Genomic DNA, 21,234 nt, shown 5'->3' on the forward strand with positions numbered 1-21,234 from the left:
TCTTGACAGGAGAAATATTCCCACTCATTTCAACTAACGGTGGAAATTCCCTCCACTTCGAAGGAAAATTTTCTAACCATTTCTGCTGCTGGATAAAAACTCTTCCCTCTACGAAGGAACCTCCCACCTGATAAGACAAAGTTACAAGTGGTTATACACTGCCACTGTATATCATCACGAAATAAGAAGACACTGGTTGCCCAAGTTGTCATTTCACTCGACTGGAGCGATTTTATTTCTTTTTTAATGCCTCTTTCATTGCCGACAGTGTCGTCAGTACCATTCCTGCTGGCTTCGTGGCCGTCAGCCCCAGCAGGTGATCAACAAGGGTATAGTGGCCCCTGGCGGCAGGTTGGTAGCACATGTCAACCACCCAGTGCAGGGAGAATGCGACCAGAATCGCATGCACTGGGTGGTCGACCTTGAACAGCTGACTTTCAACCTGCACCATGCAGGGCCCAGGGCTTTCCAGAGCACCGTTGCAAACAACACACGGGTGCTTGGAGAACGTTGGCGCCTGAAATCATACGTAAAAAAAAGAAAAGATCTGTTGGTGCCAAAACATTGGGCTTTTTACATGTCGTAAAGTTCCAAATGCATGCTCACCCCCAAAAGATTGCCAACGTAATTTTCCTGACTAAATATTCATACATTCTGCTGTAATGCCCTGGGTTAAAAGCTGAGTTTTGAAACTCGGTAGGTTACAGGAATGCCGAAATATGGCAGGCCGAGCAGTGCCTCTTTTATCGCAACTGCAAGGCCGCAATTAACATATGCAAAGCAAAGAAGTGCCACAGGCGAGTTTCCACAATTTTTGGTTGCCGTTTGATATGCCAGCAAATTGTGTCTAAATCAGAAAATTTGAAATTCGAAGAATAGAATAGAGAAAAATTTCATGCCAAACGTCCCAGATATTGCGTTCGACCTTCTCTGATTGTCTGAAAAAAATTCATGCTGTTTACCTACAATTTAAACTTTTAGGAAGTGCGTGAAACTAGGTGTTATTCAACAATTGATGAAAATTCAGGCCTTTAATAAAACACTCGTTTTTTTTATAATTTACACAGCTTGTGGCCTGCAATGCAATTAAGAATGCATAATTTTGAAGAATCAAAGTATTTGTTTTTAATTAAAATGTAATGTGAAGTTAGAACATTTCTTTATTGTTTTAAAAGTGAATGAACTTACTCTTGGGAAATATGAAACCACTCAACTAAATACCTTGCAGAAAAAAATTCAAAATGTGTGAAAAATATTTTTTGAGCATAAACAGTAATTTATTTCACCCTCAAGTAAAAATACAAAACATAGTGGGTTCGATAGAGGCGTTGATTTCCCTTTTTCCTCAAGGTTTAATCAATATAAGTTTTGTTTAGAGCAAGAAAACCTTTCCTGAAGTTGAGCTTTCGCACCATGACCGAGCACTATCTCTTAAAGGTGCACTCCGGGGTGTTCTAAGGTGGCTTAGTTATGGCTGTAACTCAACCTGCATGCTCTAAGCGTCCCAAAAACATGTGCGGCTTATTTGCCTATTATAAGCGTGATTAAAGATAGTGAGTCTCAGCCCTACAGATGGCGTCACGAAACCTGGCCGAATGTGGTCCAACGACGAACTGCGCTCATCAGCCTGTCACGAGCGATGGCTTCCCATGCGGACGAGCCGCTGACCAGTCCTGCTCTTCCTCATGGAAAGCCCTCGCTCGCGATTGGCTAACGAGCACCGCTCGTTGTTTGACCACATTCAGCCGGGATTGGTGGTACCACCCGTAGGTCTGAGATTTGCAATCTCTGATCACATTTTATAAAAAAAAATAAGCTACACGATTTAATTTTTCTATATTTTGAATCCCGAGAGCACGCATATTGAGTTACAACTATAAAGACCATATCAGAACGCTCGAGAGAGCCCCTTTAAAGCCTCTTCACCGTGCAGCACGCCACTGTCAACACTATGATTAGGGTTTCGTGTCTTCGGTATATACCAAGAAACACTGAGAAGTAACCCCCGAAAGGTTTTTCTCGAAATCGATGGAAACTGAAAAACACTGAATTGGAACCCCTGCTTGAATAAGGTAAACCCAGTTTCACAGCAATTTACCTTTGTCAGAAGTTTTATTTTCATTAACCCCAAACTGTACACAAGGCTGCTTTGGAGAAACGCTGTAGATGTGCATTCGCCATTATGGCGTAAGTCCCGATAAACCCGTCTCTGGTTGACATTGGAAATAGACACCGAAAAATACCAAATTTAAACACCAAAAGGTCACCTCCCGCTGAGTAGCCATTCAGTTTCCCTGTGTGGGGAGTTGCCATCAGGTAAAAAAGGAGGGCACAGCAGGCCTTGTATGCATTGGTGGCACCTCCGATTATTACACGATTTCCGCTGTTGCTTTCTACGCTGCCGAAAAGGCGGACAAGTAGAAGTGGCAGAAGGCGGAAGCATTTGTTTGATCATAAATCTCATATCAGCTACTACGTGAGGTGACGTGCTCTGTCGTGAAAGCTCAGCTCCAAAAATGTTTTTCTTGCTTTAAAAGAAATTAATTTTGATAAACCCTTCAGGAACAGAAGACAATAAATGCTTCTATCCTACCTAGTATATTTTAAGCCTTTACTTGGACTACATAAAAAAATGGCTGATAGTGTGCCACAAGCACACTTTTCTGCAATTTCAGTGTTTTTCTGCAAGGTGTTTGTATGGTTCGTACATATTATATTTGAAGGTAAATAGATACCCTTCTATAATCCTTGCAAGAACAAGAATTCTCAAATTCCAGAAAAGTGTATGCTTTTGACACAATCAGCCATTTAGTTTTTCTTTATAGTCCAAGTAAAAGTTGAAAACATACTAGGTTGGATAGAAGTGTTTATTGACTTTTGTTCCTGAAAGGTTTATCAAAATTCATTCCTTTGAAAGCAAGAAAAACATTTTTGGAGCTGAGCTCTCCCAACACTACCCATGCAGCGTTGCATCTTAATCCCTCCTCACGGCACAGCATCTCACCTCACGTAGTAGCTGACATGAGAATTACAGTGAAAAAAAAATGCTTCTGCTCATTTCCCCCTCCACTTGTCCGCCTTTCCGACAGCATAGAAAGCAACGGCGGATATTGTGTGATAGTCGGAAGTGCCACCAGTGCATACCAGGACTGCTGCGCCCTCCTTTGTACCTGACGGGAGCTCCCCACACCCGGAAACTCAATGCCTACCCACCGGGCACCATAACTTCATACGGACTTGTGCATGAAGAAACACGATTAAGACATAAAAAAAATGTTTCAGTCTTAACCTGTAGCTTCACCCAGTTATAATGTCGACGGTGGCATGCTCTGCGGTGAAGAAGCTTTAAGAGATGGCACTAGGTCGTGGTGTGGAAGCTCAACTACAAAGTTGTTTTTTGCTTTCAACAAAAGTTATTTTGATTAAAGTTTGAGAAACAAAACAAAATCAATGTGTTTTTCGAAACCGCAATGTTTTGTATTTTCACTTGGAGCACCTCAGGATGAAATAAACGTCTGTGTATGCAAAAAACTTTTTCCCAAATTTGTTTTTTTTTTTGCAAAATATTTAGTTGACTGCTTGAATTTCTTTTTCATTGATAGTATACCTATAAAGCATCCAATAAAAGGTTTTATATTTCTCAAGGATAAGTACATTAAAAAGAAATAAAGAAATGTTTTAATTTCCACACTCGCTTTCAATTAAAAACAAATGCTTAAAATTTTCAAAATTACAGTCTTAATTGCATAGCAAGCCACAAATTCTGTAAATTATACAAAGAAAATTGTGCAGTGTTTCATAAAAATTTGAAGTTTTATCAATTATTGAACAGCACTTAGTTTCACATGCTTTCTAAAAGTTTAAACTGCCAAGACTTCATGCAAAAAAAATTTTAGACCAAAATATTTCAGGGAGTCTATTCACATTTTAGTAAATCTGAGAGGATCGGGCACAATGCCTGGGATGTTTGGCATGGAATGACCCTAAACAGAAAACACGTGGTCTATACCAGTTACACGCACACCAGTTTCACACGGCAGGTTGTCAACAGCCACGGAGGCTTTTCAGAGGCTTTTAGCACCCATAGTATTCGCCACCATCCGCTAGGCGACGCCAAGCACGTAGCCAGGGGGGGGGGGAGGGAGCGATGGTGCCAGCCCCCCCCCCTTTCCCAAAATTTTCCATTTTGCTGGGGCCTGCTCTCCTCCTCTCCTTTCCCCCCCTTTCCCAAAATCCTGGCTACGTGCCTGGGGGATGCCAGCTGTCGCCCGATACAGGGATGCTCATTCGCATGTGTTCTACCAAATAATGCGGCATACACACGGGGCTGCTGGCCAGTCATATGAACTTTAAAGTCAAGTATAGAACGCTAAGCTCCATTTCACCTTAAAGGGATGCTTCTACAAAATTTGAAATATTCCCGCCGTGTTCAAAAATAGGTAGAATATAATCCACAATATCCGTAAATGACAATCGCACGTTTGTATTTTGAGCCTGGTGACTCTGGCAAGCGCTCGGAGAAGGCCCAGCGGAAACCTTGTGACATCCAACGCAATCGTGACGTAGGTCGTCTCAAAACGAGCAAAGCTACGGCGAGGCTGACGTCGAGAGGATGGCCTAGTCGTTCCAGCCGCCGAAGCGGCTGCTTTTGTACAAATTTTAAGTGACGGGTTAATCTTTTATAATCTTTTAGGGGGACAATAGTGACTTCTGCGACACACAAAAGGCATTCTCGGGAAGAGGGGAGTTCCTCCTGCCCCTATTCTCTCGTCGTGGCCGGAGGCGAGACAACTTCAGTCACTAGCTGTCAAGGTTCCTAGACGAGCATTACAAACGAGGCGTTAGCGACATCCACCAGGTGCTCTTTGCTAATCGTTTAATTTGTTTTAAAATTCCTTTTCGAAAATTTTTAACAAGATATTGGTATGTTCGATGTGATATTGCTCCTTTGAACACATATAGACCAAAAAAATGAGCACCGAAATTTCGTTGTAGTATCCCTTTAAAATGGATTGTAGCAGATACTATGAGTCAGTGCATTCAGCCTGATGTCGAGAATGCGTCATGTGACGTTAGAGTCGCGCTAAGTAACATGACACCATTGCTTTGTGGGATTGGTCTACCGTAAGGTGACACAAAGTATAGTTTTCTGGATCTGTGGCCTGCAGTACCCGTCCTTGTACAGTGCGCGCAATCCATAACATGTTCCAGCACGTTGACTGCTTTTTTCTTCAAAACTGTGCTTACATCATCCGAAAGTTTGCCCACATTTTTCAGTGTTTGTCTATTCACGAGGAGTAGGCGTGCCTTGGCAACTTTATGGTAGTTCAAATAGCAGTCAATGAGTTAAAGTTGCAATTGGGTGTCCGAAGCCATCCGAAATGCTTTGAAATAGAAGCCTTTAACCATGCACTCACATTACTAGAGTATACTCAGTTTAACGAGTGAGGGGAACACTATTTTTTGCTTCTATAATGAGAAACAGAGCCTTTCCAAAATTGCTACTGGTAACAGCGAGATGCTGCGTTTGATGATGTTGGCGAGTATGAAAATTGTTTTCCCTCTTAAGAATGTGGGTTTATTGGGATTAGATATTTATACGAAAATCTAACAATTACACGAGCAGCTGCAGAAATGGGAGAATATTGTAATAGTGACAGAATATCAGACCAGCCATCCTATACACATGCATGGTATGCCCGCTGTGCCGTGTTCGAACAAAGTACCATATAAATGCGAGGAAAGTAGGATCGTGTATTATGGTTCATGAATTCATTACGAGTAATAAAATAAAGGTAGCCGTGAAAGCACCACTGCACAGGTTTGCATTACCGTGTCCTTGAGAAATGCATCTGGCCTCTCCCTCACTGTCCGTGGCAGCAAGAGCAGGAAGGCCAGGGCGGTCATCACTGCAATGGGAACAAAGCAGCAAACAATAAATTATAAAAAGCCATAGAATAATGCAGAAGGTAAAACCCAGAAAGCCTTCTCTTCTCTCGTGGCGCGGGTGGGCAATGTTGAGGAAAGAGCGCGCGGGAAAGAGCCCTAACTGACTCGCCAATCATGGCGCGACATGACGTGTGCGGCCTTGAGCGCCTCCCTTGTCATCTGCTACCGAGAACTTCAAAAGAGCTGTTCTGAAACATTTAATCTGTTATGCTGAATTGCTCCCCCCTTCCCCACATGCACTGTTACTAACTAAGCGCTCTCGCATCGTTGCACAATTTGGCTGAAAGGGCGGCCTTCCTGTCTCCTCATCGCTCTATCCCAACATTACCCCCTCTCCTCACCACTGATCATCATCATACCCGCACTGCAAGAACATGCTGCAGTTATCGTTTTCATTTTGCACACTGTCGGCGAAAAGGCACCAATTCTTCATTCTTCTCTCACATTTCTGATCCTCAGTGTCGCATGCCTCTGCCTTCTCCAACATCTCAAAAGTGGTCTTGTCCGCCTTTTTCGCTGCCACGTTGAGCAGAGTGTTGATTTGTTCCTCTGCCACCGCAATGATTGTCTGGACTGGTGGGTCCCCACCAAACCTTTCCAATTCCCGAAAGATATGAAATAATCAGAAAAAAAATAATGCAAAATTTTTACCTAGGGGCAAGTGCTCATGGCTGTAGTCGTGGCACATTCAGAATGCTTTGCATTAGTCATGAGTCATCCTGCAACATCATGCACAATGATCTGCTCATGATGATGGTTGCCCCCTATTCAGTCCCACAATAGACAACTTGCAAAAATCCCAAAAGGCCACGTGCAAAGTGCTGTCACCACAACCTTCCTATGGCCTTGCTGCTTGTCTCTCCTTGCCTGCTAAACAACTCTTCATTATTGGCTATGGCAAGTCTGCGATAGCGCATGTCCTTTGTCACCGGCGGAAGGTGCTGCAGCTTTGCAAAGAGTCTGCTGCACTCATCCATGCAAAAGGAATGCCAAAACAAATCTACAACATTCCTAAATGCAACATAAATGTTGCATTTAGAAATGCTGCAGGTCCATGAAGCTGACCCTGATAACCTCTTTTATTTGCCTGAACATTATGGGTAAGTTTAAGGTGTACCATTATGATACTGCCACAGAAGAGCAATGCAAACAATGGAAGCATGTGGCTTCACTACCATAATAAAAGCCAAAAAAACAGTTGTCTTTGATGAGGCTGTTGAAGAGCCTATTTTTGCGAATGCTGTGGTGTGCCCCTGACAGATTGCACCTGCCATAGAAATAGTACTGTGACCTCCTGACGAGGTTACCAGGAGGGCATCAAGGTAATGCCCAGTGACAAGCTAACCACGGAAGTGTTTTTGATTCACAACAAGGTACCAGATCATTCTGCACACAAGACCGTGACAAAGGTGCCTGCTTTAGGCTATGGAAGTCTGCCTCCCTCCTCATGTAAACGACTGTTTGTGAGTGGGAGATTGAAAAATCTGCCGAAAGTGCAAGTTTCTGAGATATTTTGCATGCACATTTTTGAAGTGATAGCTTTATGGAGGACACCTTGCTGAGATTTTGGTGCCGGCGTTTGTCGTAACCGAGATGGGAAAACCCTTCTCTCCCTTTGGCGCAAGAAGGGCCACGGCGTGCGGGGATACGGACAGAGATCCCCGACCAACCTGCCAATTGCAACGTGATGCGCTGCTCATGGCCTCAAAGCGCACTACATCTGGGAGGAAGCCATTGTTTGCTCGCAAGAAGTTGAGAACGGGTATTTTAAAACCTTGACATTTGCATTATAAAAATTTATCATTATACACACCCAGTTTCTACCAGTGGCGTGGGGGGAGGGCAGCTACAACTCTGGTTGGTACACATTATTGTGAAGGGTTTCAGATGGTTCCAGCACGTGCAATTTCCACCTCAGATCTATCTATATTTCGCATACACAAGCAAAAGCTATGTTCTGCCGAAAGCTCCCCACCCGGCAGGCCTCGCACCCCCAGCAGAACATTGGCTAGTTTTTCTGTATCCGACCTTATCTCCACCAATGCAGAGTTGGCGGTGAAAGGAAAATATGTGGTATACTCCAGCTCTGCAAGCGGAGCTAGGGTGGAGTAACTGTATAGGCTCTGGTTGCAGAGCCCAGGTATCACATTCCTTTTCTTTTTGCTGCAAAATTCAGGTTGGCAGAGAGGGGGTCATATGCGCAGGTTTGCTAATTCTGTGGCGAAGCAGCCTTGCCAAATGGCACGTTCGAGAAATATGAACATTATACAGAAATCAAATGAGCTGGAACCTTTTAAAAGCTTTCAATATCTTGTGTAGCAACCGAGTACTGCATAATGGCATTGAGCAATGTTTTAAAACACTCCTTGTTAAGTTTCGGAGAGCATACGACGTAAACAATGGTCGCCTCGATCGCTCTTGCCACGAAACAAGTTTCTCTTAAAAAATTATTGTCGCTTCTCGCAGTACCTGTGGCGAAGCTGGTAACTCTGTAGGTACAGTCACCACGGAAGTTAATAGCTCTATGAGAGTGCGAGTTTTTTACCCATGGGTGGTCGACTGGCGACTTGCAATAGAAATAGAGATGACATCACGGCCCACTCCACATGGGCAGACTGTGACGTCATCACGATTTCTATCACAAGCCGCCAGTAAACCGCCCATAGGGGGAAAAAACGCACGCTCGCATAACTCCCATGGCAACTGTACCATTGCGCTACTGTGCTACATACGAGCATATAGTTTCTCTAAGCCAGGGTGCCTTCATGACATGTCAACACATAAAAAAACACTACAAAAAACTACCACTCTAGATAGATCACGCGTGTCTAAAAAAGAAATTCAGAGCTATATTTATGGCACAAGACTCGCTTTAGGCGGCGCGAATTCGTCTGCTTGCGTACTTAATGCTCTTCCTAGCATTTGGTCACGTGGGGTAATAGGTAAGTCGATCCGTCGAATATGAGAGGGGATTACCTTTCCTCCGTGGAGAAAATACAGGCTCGGGAGAGAAAAGTGGAAAGGAAAACCACTCAACTGAAACAAGCCTAAAGCCGTAAATCTAGCTCTGCATGTCCTAAAATATCTTTTTTTTTTTTTCGTTCAAAATTTTTATTTATGACATGTGACACAAAAAAATGTTTCGCTTTGCAATGTTATTTTAAGAATGCAAAGCCTACACAGTTACTGTAACCTCACCATCACGGAGCACTCGTGGAAGTAACGATGAGGCTGCTCTTCCTAAACTGCTTTCTACCTGCGTCCTCGTATGCCATTTAAAACCAGAATTTCAAAATATGCATTTTAGAATTTATCTTTTTCATGCTTAATCTTTTGCTTGGTATATGTAATCGATTACCCAAATAATTTTGACCTAAGCTAATTATGTGGTACAATGTGAATTCATGACATCTGGCAGTTAGGCCTGAACAAGTAGGTTAGACACGTCAAAGTATAGAAAAAAAAATAGTGCTTCAAGTGAAACTGCTTGCTGCAATGAAAAGATAATTCACTTTGGTGTGCCTTAAAAAAATTAACAATTGTTCTAAAGAGTTGTGCGTGGTGCTTTAATTTTTTCTTATGCATACTAGGCTGGTAGAATTTTTTAAAGCAGTTTGGGTCTTCTTGCATCACAGGTGCACGTTCAGTGATGTGATTGGGCTAAGCCATTTTGGAGCACCTTTTGGAGCAGCCAAAAAAATGTTTTGGAGCAGGAAAAGTGGCCTTTGGAGCAGCCAAAACTGTGTTTTAGAGCAACAAAAGTGGCTTTTGGAGCAGCTAAAACAGTGCTTTGGAGCAGCAAAAGTAGCTTTTAGAGCAGATATTTTTAGAAAAATAAAAATATTTGTTTTAAGTGCTGGACAAACAAAGGACACTTTGCTCGCTGCAATAAACCAATTATAGTCAAGTTAGACCACCTGGGAGTCTTTGAACATGTAAACTGAAATGCCAATGACATGACAGATTTTGCAATGGTTCAGTTAACTGATACATATACAGGGTGTCACAAAAAAAATTACAGGGTTTTTTCACTGCAAAAATAAACTAGACATCGCTGAACGCTCATTCTCCGCCCAAAGGTAGCGTTAGAGGTCACAACCTGATGCCAAAGTTTCAGCCCGATCCAATATTTTATTAAAAAGTTATGTGATTTTCTGAAAATTTCAATGGGAAAATGGAGCCCATTTTTGGTTTCTGGAGCCATGGAGCCCCATGTATACAAAAACTCCGTCGGCCGCCATTTTCCCACTGCAATTTTTAGAAATTACTTTTAACTTTTGATTATGTAATCGGATCAGGCTGAAACTTTGGCATCTGGTTGTGACCTCTAGCGCTACCTTTGGGCGGAGAATGAGTGTTCAGCGATGCCTAGTTTATTTTTGCGGGAAAAAAAAACCTGAAAGTTTTTTTTGTGACACCCTGTAAATGTATCCGCTATAGGTAAATAAGAACAAAACTGCACATAATAAAATTTATTTCAAAATTACCTGCTTAGGTAGTAGTAAATAGCACAGCATTAGGTTGACTAGTGATATAATAAATGAAAGCAGTTTCCAACTGATGAAACATGTAACTACTGCAGTGCAATACGAAATTGTCGCGCGAGCGGAGACGGCTGTTTGATCGAAACCATGCCACTCTACTCAGTCGCCAACTGGTTCCCAAAATTGTAGGAAAAATAAAACTGTCCAGCATACGCAAAAAAAAAAAAAAAAAAAAACAGTTTAGCGGCACGTGCTTGCCCGGCCCGTCAGGCGACGTTAAAAGCTAAACACACACACACACACACACACAAAAAAAAAATAAATAACCTGAGCACACCGATGCAAGACATCTCGAGTTAAAGGGATACTGAACCGAAATTTGAATTTCGCAAAATAAGGCTCTAGAAGCGTTGAACGGGACTTTACGAACTCCGAAACATTGCTCGTACATCGATATCTCGAACGGATGGCCGCACTTTTCGAAAAGAAGGGCGCCATCAAGCGAGGCCTCTGACATCACTGTCCTCCGGGAGAATTTGAGAGTGAGGGGGAGCGGCCTCGCCTCTCTCCTCCTCGCTTCAGTTCACCAGCTCAGCACGGGACGTAGTGAGAAGGAGAGGGAATAAGAATCGTGACGTGCCTTGCCTTGTCGGCCTCGTCGGCCGGGTTCAGTCGGGTGCTTCTTTTCCAAAAATATGGCGATCCGTTTGAGATATCGCTGTATGAGAGATGTTTTTGGGTTTTGCATCGTCCCGCCTATCTGTCCAGCCTTGTTTTGTGAGTTCGAAATTTCGGTCCAGTATCCCTTTAAGGTGAAAAAGTTCTTGGAGTGCTTTGTGCCGGGACTCAACTCGAGAAAACCAAGCGTGCTGTGCAGGTTCAGCGTGCAGACATTGCCTTTTTTTTGCTTTAGCTCACTTGCCTTCACCAACTGTCTTTCGCGGCAGATTTTTTCACGCACCGGGGTCCCTCTCGAAAGAAAGCCTACCGAGAGAAACCTAGGTAATCAATACTTTTACACAGCAGTCCTTGAGATAGATGAATTTTTGTAGCAGCGTATTAAACAAGAACAGGAATGTTGATGAACATTAGGGCGAACCTTATTTTTAAGTTTAGAAAGCGCCATATCTGCAGCGAGGTGGGGACGGTAACACCCAACGTCGCGCGACCACGGCGACTGGCAGGCAGGGACCAAATATTGTTTTCCCAATGCCGTTGCTTTCAGGAGCGAGTGCTTCGGCTCACAAAGTAACTCCCGCCGTGCAAAAACGTGGTTCGTTTCGCAGCTTCACGGCATGGCTGGTATTTAGCACGCTAGCGTCAAAGCGCCCGCAAACGCCCGCGCCTATCCTTAAAAAACAAAAAGGAAAAAATGCAAGACAACGAGGTGCGAAAGCACGGAACGAGAAACGCTGGAGAAAGCCACGCAAGGGGGGGGGGGGGGGGGGGGGGCGACCGGATGAACGATTGATGCAGGGTACTTTGTGTCGGGCGGCGGGCGGCCCCTTGCGCCACCTACCTCACGCGTGCTCAATTACGGTACTCAGTTTAGTTTCGGTTTTGAAAGGCGACCAAAATTGGACCTTTGGCGCAGGCTTGGCACAGTTTACCCATATTTTGGCAAAATGTAGCAGGATGTAGCAGGGTTAGCAGCTTGGCGCAGTTTGGCACAATCGGCGCAGCAATCACATCACTGACGTTGCATTTTGCTGTATCGTAAAGAAGTGTTCGTCACAAATTTTCAACAACTCGCATTTCGGGTTGAGACGGTCATGTTAAAGTGCAGCCTCCGTTAGTTCGGTGCTTCGCAAATTCGCTACGCAGAGCAGCAAAGGGTTAAGGCAGCATTTCGCCCGCATTGCGCGAACATGGTACAGTCGGGGACAAAAGACTCCAGGACACACGAGCTGCGACTGAAACGCATTGCTCTGCCATCTGCCGGAGGGTCACCTGGTTTCGAGATCACAAAAAAGCGCATGCGCGTCCTACTGTGCCTGCCAACATGTGCGCTTTCCCGCTCTTCTGCGGCGCGGCGCCTAACCAACACCTCCTGGCCTAACTCGGAATCGGGCGCGTGGTACCGCCTCGGAGATAGCGCTTACTGACATGGCACCTATAAAGCAAGAAGTCACGGCCGCCCAACTGAGCGATAAGCTGAACTGGTTATCAAGCAAGGTGCGCAGGCACGGCGAAATGCGGTTCAATGCCCCAGGCGGTATATGGAGTTTCAGAATGTGTAACAGACGCTCGTAAGCTGCAAGCACTATCCCCGAGGCGGTACCACGCGCCCGATTCCGAGTTAGGCGCTGTGCCGTAGAAGAGCGGGAAGAAACACATGTTTGCAGGCAGAGTAGGACGCGCATGCGCTTTTGTGTGATCTCGAAACCAGGCGACCCGCCGCCAGATGGCAGAGCAATGCGTTTCAGCCGCAGCTCGCACGTCCTGAGGACTTTTGTCCCTGACTGTACAGCTATCGCTTTCATTTCTTCGCACAATGCTATGTATCTGCCATCGTCGGCTTTTACTCACGAATAAATTTTTCACAATTGGTCTCAAATTGCGAAACTCACAAAAATTATGCAACTTCCTTCTTTTTTCTTACATGAAGAGCCCACTGCATGAAAGGCATTTACAGGACGATGACAATGTGATTGCTAAGTTGGAACACTTTTTTAAAACCCAAAATGAAGGGTACAGGGTATCCACCAGCCTATCAATCAGCAAGGAAATGCATCCCCTGTGTGGTACATGCGCAGAAAGTCTAACCCTCCTTCCCATCGACACAACTGATCAGAGCTATCTATCCTCATGGTAAGGATACAAACTTTACGACTACACAACAAGTCGGCCATTGTGATGACACTGAAAGGCACTACAAGTTCCAAATTAACACTTACTTCTTCTGCTCCCTCCAGAGCCGGGTAGCGAGACAGAATTTCTTCGACAGATGGATGTTCCGTGGCTATCCATTGCCGTCGTGCACTGAAGGTCCTAGACATTCCGTCTTGAACTTTCTCCATGTTGGGAAGGGCCTTAGACATTTCCTTCTGCATAGACCTGATGTGGCCTTGGATGCTGTGCTCGTCCTCGCTTGGAGTCCCTAGCTTCTCAGGCTGGTTGAGTAACAATTAGAAGCATAATGCTATTAGTAGCTACGTTCCATGACAGGTCTATGAGGCAGGCATAGAATTCACTTCTGCAAATAACTGATTGACGGGTTTGCACAGCCTCCGCCAGGGGAGCTGATTGAAAAGGTCAGAGCAAAGAAAAAATATTTTTGGTTGACTTGTTTGAAATCCTAGTGGAGAGAGATAAACACCAAGCAAGCCGATTCACACGGATGGTTATAGTACATGATTGCTAAAGACAGTTCTTAGCACTGGTCTCTATTCAGAGGTAAGAGTGAAATAACTAAGGAAATGCTCTTTATTGAAAATCCTCATTCAAAGGGGCACATACATCAACCTCATGGCCTTTAACCTCATTTACGAAAAGCTCAGATAAAAGTATAAAATTCCAATCACCTGTCGGCAGACTCGTTTGGCAGACTCGCTGTCATTGGCTGCATCCTGGGAGCTTGGCTTCTTGCCAAACTTCTGCTTATTTGAAGCTACTTCGCCGTCATTTTCAATTTTTGCCCTTTCATATTTGCACTTGTACTTGAGGGAAAAGTGCCAGGAATCCTGCATATTTGAACACATAAAAGAGTGTTTCGTAAGGTCCTTAGATAAAAATATTAGTAAACAGTTATCACTTTTCTATGCATGTGTGTGTGCACATGTTGTGCGTGCGTGTGTGGGTGGGTGGAGGTCAAAATATGACCCAACCTTAAAGGGATGCTGAACCGATATTCGATATCTCATAAATAATGCCCGAGCAGGCTTCCCAGGATGACACTTTACCTTAAAACAATATTTAATGAGACAGATCTTGATTTTACCGATGCCCCCAGCACCATAAAGTAATGCCAGCACCCTTGGCACTTCTCCCGAAGTGCTTTCCTTGGCAGTCCAGCTCCGTTCCATTGAAATTCAATGCAAATAAACACGTCTACCGGTGGTAAACTCAACCGTCTATAGTGGACACATTTCTGAAATTTCCAAGAATGTTGTTCTAACTTTTCACAGGAACGGAACAGAGAAAATTTACACGAATGCGTTTACGATGAAAGTGCGAATTGAATGAAAATGTGCACTCTCTACATGAGGGTGTTGAATTTTCTGGTGAATTTTACACAGACACCGTGGATTGATGCCACCCTATATGTTTATTGTGACCGTGCAATTCCAATGAAATAAAGCTTGGCTTGTCCCCAGAGGCACTGCAGGCATATTTCACCATTTCCCTGTAACTTACATAGTTTGGAGCCCCAACATGAGCTCTTTTAGTCCAGAGCATTGCAGAGAGCATTAAAGCAGGAGTAAGTCCCATTCAGAAACAGCATGAATTCGGTGCGGTGGGAAATGTCAGTGATGTGATTGGCCTAAGCCATTTTGGAGCACCTTTTGGAGCAGCCAAAACAATGTTTTGGAGCAGCAAAAGTGGCCTTTGGAGCAGCCGGAACAGTGTTTTGGAGCAGCAAAAGTGGCTTTTGGAGCAGTTGGAACAGTGTTTCGGAGCAGAAAAAGTGGCTTTTGGAGCAGATATTCTTAGAAAAACAAAAATATTCTTTTTAAGGGCTCTACAAACGAATGTACCTTGCGTTGTGTTCTGTTCTGATGTGACGTGTTGTGACGGAACTCGTTGCCAGTGTTTTTACTGCTGAGACATCCCAGAAGTGTACAGTGCTGTAGGCGTTGCCGAGCGATTCCGAAAAGAACGCTTGCCACCGTTTTGCTGGTTCCCGACGTCAAAAGTAACCAAACGCAAAACAATGAATTGCAAGCATCCCGGCTGGTGCCTTTGTCATGCAGTCAGGTTCACATGCACGTGAGGGCAACTTCAGCAGGCTTGCAGTGGCATGTGCTTCGTTGCGCGAGCGGAGACAACGGCTGTTCAATCGAAACCGAAACAATGCCACTCCCCTCCGTCTCCAACTGGTTCCCAAAATAGTGTGCAAAATGTAACTGTTCAGCATACAAAAAAAAAGAAAATGCAGTCGAGCGGCCTGTGCTTGCCAGTCCGGCAGGCGATATGCAAGCTAAACACACAGAAAACAAGAACCTGAGCGCATCGATGCATGACATCGCGAGCCAGGGTAAAAAAGTAAAAAAGCACAAATAAAAGTGTGCAACGACCAAACTCGAGACAAACAAGCGCAATGTGCGGGTTCAATGTGAACAGATTGCTTTCTTTGCTTTAGCTCACTTCTCTTCCCCAACTTTCTTTTGCGGCACATTTTTCACATACCGGGCTCCCCCTCAAAGAAAGTCCACCGAGAGAAACTTAGGTAATCAATATTTCGACGAGCAGTCTTTGAGTTAGAGGGTTTTTTTTTAAGTAGAGTATGATTTAAAGAAGGCCAGGAATGTAGATTAACAAGTTTAGAAAGTGCCATATCTGCAGCGACGTAGGGACGGCAACACCCGACGTTGTGCAACCACGGCGATTGTGGTCGCACGAGTGTTTCAGCTCACAAAGTAACTCTCGCCGCCCAAAAACGTGGTTTGGTTTCACAGCATGACGGCATGGCTGGCACCCGGCACACTAGCCGGGGAGTCCGCACACGCCTGCGTCTTTCGTTGAAAAACATTTAAAAGACGCGAGACGAGATTTCCGAGACGACGAGGACGAGGGCACAAGCAAAGTTGGGCACAAGGGCGCGAAGCGCGAGACGGCCGCAAGGAGGTTAGGACGGCGCGAAAAAACATGCGAGACCTGATGGTCGATTGATGCAGGGTGCTTTGAGTCAGGCGGCCGTTTGCGCCACCTAGCTGACGCATGCTCAATTACGGTTCTCAGTTTAGTTTCGGTTTTAAAAGGCGAATGAAATTGCTCCTTTGGCGCAGGCTTGGCGCAGATTACCTACATTTCGGCAAAATGTAGCAGGATGTAGCAGGGTTAGCCCCTTGGCGCAGTTTGGCGCAATTGGCGCAGCAATCACACCACTGCAATGTTTCCGAATTTTTCACCCCACGGATATTTAGCCCGAAAAACAAGGTGGGCGATCTTCCAGGGGTAAGCGTACAGTCAAAATTTTATGGTAGCGTGAACACAAATAAAAGTGTGGTTGAACTGAAACATACATGACCAGATCCGATTGCGTCAGCCAGGACCTTGTGGCGAAGGACCAGTTGTTGAGCAGCTCTCTCGTAGAGCTTGCCTGGGTACCTAAACAAAGCACAAGACATCAAAGTGTCAACAGATTAACTGCATAGCATGATGAAATTGTGTTGTCAAACATAATGTGATTTAACATATCACAGATTCCATAGCTTCAGTCCCGGCTATGTGTGAGCCTTATTCAAAGTAACTTAGTGATACAGATTTAATACAAGTGTCATAAAATAGGTGAATGTCTAGGTTCAGAAGAAATCCAGATTTCTGCATTAGATCAGATGTGAGTAAAATTTTTCATCCGTAACCCTTTTATTAATTCCCTTGCGAAAATAAAGGGTTTTGCAGTAATTTAAGCTCCCACAAAGCCGAAAACAAAAAGGTATTGCAAAAGTCCAGCAAGACTGTCCAGTATCAATAAGTCGAGAATCTAGGGAAAAATTTCAAAGTAAGCACAGAATTACAAAGCAAAATGGTGGAGCTCCCTTTTTTTACTGGTAGTTGCCTTCATGGACATTTTGGATTTTACCAGTTTAAGTCGCTTTAGACGTGCCACAAGAGGCATGCTTTGTGCATTGTCATTCTCCGGCACCAGAGGAAATGTGCTTGACATTGGTGTGTCAACAGTGCTGTGACCCTTCCAATATTTTGCGAGACTCAGGGGTCGGAACTTCTGACGAGATATTGCAATGACCAAGAAGCACAACTCAATAAACGCCAAGGCTGCTCCCTAAGGTAAAGCCTGCTCCGCAGACAGAGAGAAAATGGATTGACGTGCTGCTGCACACTGTGCGAGTTCTACTCCCTCCGGTTGCGGAAAAAATGAGCAGTGCTGTGGCACAGGGGTGCACTGTGGCGAAGCACAATTAAAAGAGCAGTTAGTCGCATAGCATTATGTTCGATGTAACCACGGCTCTGAGTTACGAGCAAGGTAACTGCCACAAGGTTTTCGTGCTACTGGAGCTTCTTGACCCTGGAACGTGCAGTAAAGCCTCCATCTTAGGCACGTCCAGGCGTGTAGCCTTCTAATTAAAGCACAGCATTTCCATTTCGGAGCACATATCATTGCCAGAAACACATGCTTAACAAAGAAGTTTAGTAAGGCAACCATGAATTACAAGGAGTCAACGGCAAAACAAAGCGTGCACGTTTTTCGCGATAGAGTGTTACAGTGCTTATGAAAGCCAAGATTAGCACAAGTTCATTACCTATAGACAAAAAGCTTGCATTTCTTTTAGTTCATCCTTACAGAATGTTTAAAGGAAAAAGAACAAGGGGGCAAAGAGAGCATGGAATGCCAAACTTTACATATTATGCACAATTCTATCTGTCAAACTACAGAGGCAGAGGCATACTCACAGTGTGTATCTAAAAAGGTCAAAACATAACCACTCCACAATCCGAAAGCGAAGTTCCGGTCTCAGATCTGTCCTTGTTTTTACTTTTGACAGGTTGTGCACGATGTCCTTTGGGGTAGCTGGGAACATGTACTTTCTTGGGTCCAATGCGGGGCTCAAATCCTCCTGAATTATGAGCACATCACTCAAGGGGGAGGCTGGCCTGAAAATGTGAGCCAAGTTATGAAATCAATGATCCATGCTTATAAAAACACCACCAGCTGCATAAAGTTTAGGCAGTGTGATTGAACCACATTTCTGCAATATCTTAAAGCACTTTAAAAATTTGGCTGAATCTTCGTTCAGTCTGCCAGATGCGCTAGCTTTATTGGGGAGTATGCATGCGCGGCTTTAGAGCAGTGCATTCTGGAAACAGCGCCATCTTTGTGTACGTGAGAGCAGACAGCCGCACTGCCCGCCTGTGCATCCATACCGCCCAGCAATTCTTCCCGCGATACCACACATGCACGATGGATGCTCTAGGGTGGTTTTATTTGAAATCGAACATGCCTGTAGGGGTGGGTGTTTCGATTTCTTTTTTTAAAAATATATGTAATTGCCCTACGTCTGTAAAGAACAAACCCACTTTTAAAATTTTTTTAAAATTTTTCGCTTCACAAGAAAATCTGAAGTAGAGCAAGGTGAAAATCTGTTTTTTCCTCCATGATTTTTCTACCTAGTTCTGTACGCTGGTATGACTACAAAAAGCATACAAAACGGACAGTAATTTTTTGTGTGCCATGCAGACTTTTTTTTAGTTGGAAGAAAAATACTCTAGCATTTTGTTTGATCGAGATAAAAAATGCCAAACATCGTCTCTTTGACAATCCGGTGACATATTCAGAGCCTTGGATCTCCTGAGTTATTATATTTGTCGCTTGCCAAATACCATGCCGATGTAGTCCTATACATTGGTTATCAATGCACATAAGTTTAGTTTATTTTATTTTCACGGAATGTTTTATATTAAACATAAGGAATCGTGAAAAATTATGTTTACCAACATTTTGAACCCACTTTATTAAAAAAAAAATCACAGGTCAGCGTCGGTGTTCTAGGACATGTGAAATAAAGGACATGGTTGAAAAAAAACCGAGACTGCGGGTAAACGACACAACACTAAAAAGTTTCTAAAAAGTTTTAGAGACTTTTTAGTGTTGTGTCGTTACCCGCAGTCTCGGGGTTTTTTCAACCATGTGCAATATACCCCAGCTCGTTTGCGCCCTTACTTTTTGTTCATGAAATAAAGATTTGTTATAGGCAGCTCTGAGCCACCTCGGTGGCTCTGGCCTACAGATCCCCAGTCGGCGGGTTCGAATCCTGGCCAAGATGCCTGCAGTATGACAGAGGCATATTGCAGAAAAGGTGCAGTGTAAGATTTGGGTTGCATGTCAAAAGATCCCCAGGTGGTCTAAATTAATCCTCGGTCTTCCGCTGGGACATGCCAGATGCCCTTCACTGGTTTGGCATGTAAACCCCCCAAATTTACTTACTTATTATAGGTACCTTTAGCTCAGCCCCCAGCTTGCCGACGACTGCGTACTACACGTTGCTGACGTTTTGTGAGTGTCTGGTGCTGAAGGTGGGTTTCATCCGTCCTCCTTGTCGTCTGCTCATCTCATCTGCCATGTGAATGCTCTCGGGGCTGGATTGTGCGCGAGCTTGTAGTCTCGTGACCAAATCCGTCCGCGGATCAGTGCGATTCAGTCAGTCGTGTGAATTGGCCGCAGGTTGCCGTCTCGGACAAGATTTTTCGGCTGTATAACGAATAGATTCACGCCGCAGATTTCCACCATCACCTCGTAGTGTATGTGTTCTTGTCCGCCGTCCGCCATAGGGGCCCAGTGATGGAGAACTACTTATGAAGACAACCAGGCACGTAGCCAGGATTTTGTTTCGGGAGGCCCGCCCATGACAAAATGCTGTAGTAGGGGGAGGGGGGAGAGGAGGCCCCAGCAAAATGGAAGATTTCGGGGGGGGGGGGGGGGGGGGGGGAAGGGGGGGGGGCGGGCGGGCCCCACGGGCCGCCCCCCTGGTTGCGTGCCTGAAGACAACATTGTCACGTTGCCACAACTATACACTGCACTGTTACAGTGCATAGAGCCCCCGTCGCTCGTGCATAGGGTCGCCGCAAGAATTGCTGGGCAGTGTAGCTGTCTGCATTTGCAGACACAAAGATGGCGCTTTTCCCAGGATGCGCTGCTCCCAAGCTGTGTGTTAGTACATGCTATCAAAACTTCTTCAACAGAAGTCCATCTCAAATGTTCTGTGCCACGTTGCAGAAAAACCGGGCGTGCGGCCTCAGGCAGCGTTTCCCTTCTGCATACTTTTGTGCAAGTCGAGCAGCCTCTCCTCCCTTTTCAGCTTTCCTCCTCAGTCCACACGACATACACGCTTTTTGCAGGCACAGCTGCTGAGGTTGGTTGACCCTATAAAGCTACCACTTCAAAAACTAAGAACACTCAATCTTACACTTCTGGTGTGTCAGCTACAGGAGCAGGGGGTGGGGTGGGCTGTCGGGGCGCAAGCAGCGAAGCCCTGATTTTTGATCCCGCACTGAGGGTCGCGTCAATGTCCCAGTCCAGGTACTCACCCAGGTCGGTATCAAGGACCTGCAAAGTTTACGTACAAGAAACTTGAATTCTTAATGGTAACCCAAGACAAAAGAGCATTTCCTGAAAATAATGCTGAGGTTGTGGGAACATACACATTAAATCAGAAACCCTACCGAGAAAGCAGACAGAAGTAATTTTTAATGGTATGATGAGCGTGTTGCGTTAATACATAATTGAGCACTGCACGGGCTTGGGCTTACCCCTGAGAAAAGCGGCACGTGCATTGCTCTAATACGTAATACGAAGAAAGCTAAACACAAACATAGGTACATGCTGTGGGATTTCCCTTGCTGCTACCCGTCTCGGAGAATGACACAGCACACCGGTTCAACAACACGTAAACATTTAATGACCGCTATCGCCTGCGCCGCGATCCCAACAGCCCCCGCGCATCCGCTGCGACGGCCTTTTATCAGCGGCGGAGCGCCGCTCGCGTGGCCAGTTGCCCTTGGCCCCCCCGTGGCCAAGATGACCACTTATGATTGTCGGAGGGGCAGCCTGGGCCAACCGCTTGGAATCGCCAGGTTGCCCACACATCTCCCCCCTTCCAAAAACGAAAACAGAGGACGTCTT

At 45.0% G+C, this 21,234-nt stretch overlaps 1 protein-coding gene across 1 annotated transcript; it reads right to left on the reverse strand.

The window, feature by feature from the left end:
• Window positions 1–232: 232 nt before the first annotated feature.
• Window positions 233–20,885, reverse strand: LOC115319978. Its single transcript, XM_029980069.2, has 9 exons — window positions 20,862–20,885; window positions 20,519–20,658; window positions 18,009–18,209; window positions 16,619–16,703; window positions 13,958–14,116; window positions 13,331–13,546; window positions 6,394–6,562; window positions 5,833–5,909; window positions 233–517 (listed from the first exon to the last, which is right to left on the reverse strand). The coding sequence occupies exons 1-9, from the start codon at window positions 20,883–20,885 to the stop codon at window positions 233–235; spliced, it is 1,356 nt and encodes a 451-aa protein (XP_029835929.2).
• Window positions 20,886–21,234: the final 349 nt, after the last annotated feature.

The sequence above is a fragment of the Ixodes scapularis genome, unplaced genomic scaffold (assembly GCF_016920785.2).
Source record: "Ixodes scapularis isolate PalLabHiFi unplaced genomic scaffold, ASM1692078v2 PGA_scaffold2__306_contigs__length_199485367, whole genome shotgun sequence".
Classification (NCBI taxonomy): Eukaryota; Metazoa; Arthropoda; class Arachnida; order Ixodida; family Ixodidae; genus Ixodes; species Ixodes scapularis.